The sequence below is a fragment of the Lathyrus oleraceus genome, chromosome 3, assembly GCF_024323335.1.
Source record: "Lathyrus oleraceus cultivar Zhongwan6 chromosome 3, CAAS_Psat_ZW6_1.0, whole genome shotgun sequence".
NCBI lineage: Eukaryota > Viridiplantae > Streptophyta > Magnoliopsida > Fabales > Fabaceae > Lathyrus > Lathyrus oleraceus.
The window spans coordinates 398,332,448-398,339,058 of NC_066581.1; the positions used below are offsets into that span (position 1 = coordinate 398,332,448).

At 40.6% G+C, this 6,611-nt stretch overlaps 1 protein-coding gene across 1 annotated transcript; it reads left to right on the forward strand.

The window, feature by feature from the left end:
* The first annotated feature begins 1,968 nt into the window (after positions 1-1,968).
* Positions 1,969-2,763, forward strand: LOC127131440 (uncharacterized). The gene has a single exon (XM_051060360.1). The coding sequence runs from the start codon at positions 1,969-1,971 to the stop codon at positions 2,761-2,763; it is 795 nt and encodes a 264-aa protein (XP_050916317.1).
* The last annotated feature ends 3,848 nt before the right edge of the window (positions 2,764-6,611 follow it).

The window sequence follows — 6,611 nt, forward strand, 5'->3', positions numbered from 1 at the left end:
GAAATGAAGGAAATTTTGTTTTAGTCGTTTGAAGTTATCAACGTCAAAATGGTTTGCCCAGTAAGGGATGAATCAAAGAATGCCGAATTTCCGATGGCCTCTCTCCAAGACGCTTTCACTATCATAAAGAATGGACACCCCATGGGTGGGGAAGAATGCTTGAGATGCCCAACAATAAGGATCGCTTGGGATTGGGATACATCTCCTAAAACTTAAAGAAGTTGCCGCCAATAGCTAAGGAGGGACAAGTGTTCCCATTGTCAGAATATTTCTCGAGTGTCAGCCACCTTGTTGACAATCATGTCTGTGCTTTAGAGGAAGATGAGGAAGAAGATATCAGATTGATATTCTTGAAGACCAAAGGAATGGGTGATATGCTACCAAGTGGACCATGATGAAGTACATGAAGTAACCATGATTAAGATGCAATTTTCCTTGTTGTTTTTCCCTTTTAATCAAAAGAGTTCATGTCAAGCCAAGACATGAGGGAATCATTGGTAGGGCCTCAATGAATTTCCTTTTTTAATCATTAATGAAAAATCCATGTTTCGCATTCAATTTTGTGATCCTTTTCTTTCATTTATTATTTCACTTTCTAGAAATGGAAATTATCTTTAAAATTCTTTCCAAATCATTTTTCTTTCTTTCATACCAATAAAAGCATGAACCCTAACTCATGGAGATCACCCTCGACATCTACCAACGACAATTCTTCTATAGTCTTGTATGACTTTGATAACCCGATTAATCAAGCCGACGGGGATTGTGATGAAGATGATGAGCTCCCTGAGGAATTGGCAAGACTGCTTAAGCAAGAGGAAAAGGTCATCTAACCACATGAAGAATTAGTTGAGGTGGTAAATTTGGGAACAAGCAAGGAAATCAAGGAAGTTAGACTAGGCCCAGCCCTACAAAACAAGGTGAAGACAAAGTTAATGAAGCTCTTGAAGGAGTACATAGATTTGTTCGCAGGGTCATACTAAGATATGCCCGACCTCGATACTGACATCGTGGTCCACCGTCTTCCTCTTAGAGAAGAATTCCCTCCCATGAAGAAAAAGCTATGAAGGACTCATCCTGACATGGCTATAAAGACCAAGGAGGAGGTACAAAAACAACTTAACATCAGTTTCCTAGTGGTCTCCAATCATCCCCAATGGATTGCCAACATTGTGCTCGTGCCTAAGACGAATGACAAAGTAAGGATGTGCATAGACTATAGATATTTGAATAGAGCAAGTCCCAAATACGACTTTCGACTACCTCACATTAATGTGCTAGTGGATAATACCGCTCAATTCTCTGTTTCTCTTTTATGGATGGCTTCTTCGTTATAACAAAATCTGAATGGCTCAAGAGGATATGGAGAAAACAACTTTCATAACCCCATGGAGCACCTTCTGCTACAATGCCATGCCTTTTGGATTAAAGAACGTTGGTGCAACATACCAACGAGCGTTGATCACTCTCTTTCGTGATATGATTCATAGAGATATTGAGGTTTACGTTGACGATATAATAGCCAAATCACAAACCAAAGAGGAACACCTTGTCAATTTAGAAAAGTTGTTCGAGAGTTTAAGGAATTTCAAATTGAGGCTTAATCCCAACAAGTGCATGTTTGGGGTAAGATCCGACAAATTGCTAGGTTTTATCATCAGCCAACGTGGCATTTAGATAGATCTTGAGAAAGTGAAGGTCATACAAGCTACGCCTCCATCCAAAACTGAAAAGGAAGTCCGAGGATTCCTAGGTAGATTGAACTACATTTCTAGATTCATATCTCACATCATGGCCACTTGTGAGCCGATCTTCAAACTTCTTTGAAAGGATTAAGTCGTCATTTGGAATAACGATTGCCAAAGAGCTTTTAAGAATATCAAATAGTACTTGTAAGAACCTCTTGTTTTGATGCCTCATGTTCCTGGAAGACCATTGATTATGTACTTCACCGTCCTCGAAAGATCCATGGGATGTGTCCTTGGCCAATATGACGAGACCGGTAGGAAAGAATACGTAATATACTACTTAAGCAAGAAGTTCACCGATTGTGAGAGTAGATATTTGATGCTTGAAAAGACTTGTTTCGCACTAGCTTGGGCTGCCAAACACTTAAGGCAATACATGCTCACTCATACAACACTGTTAATCTCCAAGATGGGCCATGTCAAATACATCTTTGAGAAGCCTGATCTAATCGGTAGAGTAGCCCGATGGCAAATGGCTTTAACCGAGTACATCATCCAATATGTCACTCAAAAGGCCATCAAAAGGAGTGTACTGTCCGACTATCTTACACATCATCCCTTGGAAGACTACCCGTCTATGCTCTTGAAATTCCCCGACGAGGATATTATGTTGATCAGGGATTATAACATCCCCAACCCTGAGGAAGGATCCAAGCCTGGATCCCGATGGACCTTAGTTTTGGATGGAGCTTTGAACGCTCATGGTAATGACATTGGGGCAGTTATCACTTCCCCGACTGGTTTCCACCTCCCCTTCACTGTGAGGTTGTCTTTTGAATGTAAAAACAATATGGCGGAGTACGAGGCATGTATCTTAGGTATTGAAGTTGCGGTTGATCTTAGGATCAAAATCCTTGAAGTCTACGAAGATTCGGCCTTAGTCATTAGCCAAGTCAAAGGAGATTGGGCCACTAGATATCACAAGCTTATCCCTTACAAGGAGCATGTCTTTAAGATAATCAAAGAAGATTGGGACACTAGAGATTACATTCCATCACATTCCTCGAGAAGATAATCAACTAGCTGATGCCTTGGTAAATTTGGCATCCATGTTTAAGGTAAAGTGGAAGAATGAAGCGCCATCCTTTCGCCTCAACTACTTGGACAAGCTTGCTTACTGTTTGGAGGCTGGAGACAAAGCCTTCGGTTATCCTTGGTTCTATGACATCATGAGATTCTTAGAGTGCCAAAAATACCCTAAAGAGACATCTATTACTGACAAGAAGTACCTTCAGAAATTGTCTTCCAAGTTCTTCTTAAGCGTAGGAGTATTGTACAAGAGAAATTATGATTCAGTTTGCTAAGATGTGTGAACAAGCAAGAAGCAAACCAAATCATAATGGAAATCCATGAGGGATCTTTTGGAACGCATGCTAGTGGATACACCATGGTGAAAAAGATCTTGAGGGCCATTTATTATTGGATGACTGTAGTTTATCTAGTCCTTCCAGTATTATTTTGATGCCGCTCTCATTGATGTTTGAGGCGCCATCCACCGATAGCGTCCATTTTTGGGGCGACTCCTGATCTACTGGAGAGCTGGATTCCACCAAAAAAATGCCATAACTTGGGATTTAATGCTTCCTCTTTGAACATTGGATGTCATACCCTGACAATTCTACCGCCCAAGACACCATTCTTCCCGCTAGGTATGGCTTCTTGAGGACCCGCCAGACAGGTTTTTGGTTTTATAAATACTTTATGACCTTGTAAATAGGGTTGAAGCTTCCACACCATGAAGACAATTACCAAAGTTAATTTCTCGATCTTTTGATAACGGGACTCAGTATCTTTGAACACTTTTCTTACAAAGTACACGAGTCGTCTTGCTTTGTCTTTATTTTGGATGAGTACTGAATGCATCACCTGGTGTATAACTGAAAGGTGAAGGAGCAGTGGTGACCTCTCTATTGGGCGAGTGAGGACATGCGGTGATGCGAGAAAGGTTTATATTCTTGCGAACGCATCCTCGCATTCCCTAATCCATTCAAACTTCTCCTTCTTTTTCAGGTCGATGAAGAAAATAAAAGTCTTAACGTTCGCACATAAGAAGAAATGAGATAAAGCGGCGAGGCGACCTATTAATTGTTGGATCTCTTATACATTGGTGGGTTTACTCATGTCGATGATGGCATAACACTTATCTAGGTTTGCTTCAACGCCCCTCTTGGTTAACATAAAGCCAAGAAACTTTCCTGATTGCACCCTAAAGGAGCACTTAGAGAGGTTTAGATGCATGTCATACTTCCTGATTGATCCTAATACATTATCTAGGTATGTTGCATGACTATGCCCCCTCGAAAGTTTTTACTATCATGTCGTTGACATAAAATTTAAATTTCCACCCTATATATTGGGAGAATATTGTGTCAATGAGTCGCCGGTAGATGGCGCCGACATTCTTTTGGCCAAAGGGCATGGCGTTATAATAGTAGTTGTTGCAGTTTTACATGATTGACATCTTGGGCGCATCCAAGGGATCCATCTTGATTTGGTTATACCCCGAGTAGGAATCCATGAAACTTAAGGTTTTGTAGCTCGAGGGACCATCGGTCACCCAACATTGTTCTAGTGGAAAAACACCAAACAAGTGGTGCATGTGCTTGGATTTCATAGACCTTAATACAACTGGTTCCAAGTTGACACTTACTAACTTGTTCACTTCTTCGTCGATGGTGGTTCTCTTCTCCTTGCTCACCTTTCATTTTCTTTGAGACACTGGTCTCACATTGGAGACAATGACAAGGCGATGACACACTAATCTAGTATATATTCCTGGCACATCGTAAGGCCCCTGAGCAAATAGGTCGACGTTCCTTCTAAGTTGGTCAACTAGATCACGCTCTTCTTCTTTGGAAAGTGAGATGTCTATATTTTTTTATTTGGTGAATCGAAGGTTCTATCTAAATCTCCTTCAAATATTTTATGGGCGACCTCGTGCCCTACGCCTCGGAATATGGGGAAACCTCGTTGGCGACATCCTCATTTCTCATCATATGACTACTTTGATAACATTTATGGGAACTCTCTTGGTCTCCTCATACCGTTCAAACTCACCCGCCAAGTAACGAGTATTTTAGGATCAAGTTTTAGGTGTATATATTTCCCCTAACAAATTGATTATTGGTCTGCCAAGTGTCGCAACCTGAAAAATATAGTGCGAAAAAAAACAACCGGCGAAAGAAAAAGACAGAAGAGTCGCCACCGTGCGTTATTCATCCCAAAGGAGGGAAAGGAAACGCTCGAAGTAAACCTGAAAAAGGAAAGGACAAGACGGGGTCTCGCAACCAAATCTTGGGTTCGGGAGTCGGTTATGCGAAGGGAAGGTATTAGCACCCCTACGCATCCGTAGTACTCTACGGGATCCACTTTTGTAGTTCTTGTCTAAAGGGTGTGGGTTTATCTTGTGCTGTTTGCCAAAAAAAAGGGTTAAATGAAAATGACTCGCGCGGATGTCGCATCCACTGCATATGTATCTCATCTGAATATGAGAATCAGAGTCTTCATAGCTCGGCTGACCTATGGGTTGGGGGGATGTGTGCTCGCTAAGACATCGCGTCTTATGCCTACGTATCTCATCTGGCCTGAGAATCAGAGCAAAACGTAGTTCGGCTAACTATGGGGTTATGGATTGGGTTTTGGACGAACGACGTTACTACGCAATCTACCGGATGCTCGACCTTTGGAGACTTACTCGCCTGTAGTAGAAGGAGTTAACGTGTTGCTTTGGGTTTTAGGAGAAGAAAAATCAATGAAGGGTTAGGGTTTGGGATGCTCAAGGGAAAAAAGGCAGTCCTTGACGAAGGAACCGCGCTACCTGCAGGGATATGAATACAAAACACAAAACATGTATCTCAAAGTAAAATGCCACCAAGGGGCTCAAACGTTGCCTCATATCGAGGTCTTCCAGCTAGGAAAGCAGTAAAATGCGGGAAAAATGTAAAAGTACCACGCGGATAAAGATCCGAAGTAACAGCAACCAAGGGAACAAGAAACCCAGAGATCTCTCAAGCTGGTACCATCAAAGAAAAGTGAGTCAGTACAGGTAATCGAAATGAACCTCCAGGGGTTATCCCACAAATAAAGTGGGAAACCACGCAAGTTATCCCTGCAAAAGTCATGTGAGCCCTCACAAAAATTCAACAAAAGGGTTAGTGAAACATCATAAGCATTTTTTTCATGAATAACAGTATGGTTTCAGAAACCTCAAACCCTGTGGCATACACTCAAAAATTAAACGGTTAAACATTCAAGGCATTGTTTATACATTCATATACATATTAAACCCATGGGCAAAGGTAATGGGAATAATGGCAAACCTGATTGGAGAGCTTGATTGAAATTGAGTTGCACCCATGAGGTTTACAAAACAATCTTCAGGGTTTATGTGGGGCAGAGGTGATTCTGTGTAGTTGAGTTCCCTTCGGGGTTTGGAGGCTGCTCTGAACTCCGTTAGGTCTTCTCTCACTATCTTTTTCCTCAGGGTTTTGTTCCAAGGAAACCTCAGAGTATTTTGCTTCTCTTCAAAATCCCCCTTTGTTCTGTGTTCTCTCAAGTGAAGCCTTGGTATTTATAGACTGAATTTCATGGTTTTGTGGGCTCAAATGAGAGAGACCCAAGTCCAAATTTTTTTTATTATATTTTTTTTTATTTAACTAATTAATTAATTAATTAATTAATTAAAATTTTTTTATTATTTTATTTATTTATTTTTTGTAAAAAATTATATATTTCTTCTTTTTTTTTTTCGTTTTTTTTTTCGTTTTTTTTTTTAGATCTAATTCTGATTGACATGATAAAATGCAATATGAAATGCTAAATGAATGCATGAATGAGGAGGGCAAATTTTGGGGTGTTACAGCT

Excerpts from the sequence above, each read along its gene's own strand:
- LOC127131440 (XM_051060360.1), top strand. The coding sequence starts at position 1,969 with ATGGGATGTGTCCTTGGCCAATATGACGAGACCGGTAGGAAAGAATAC.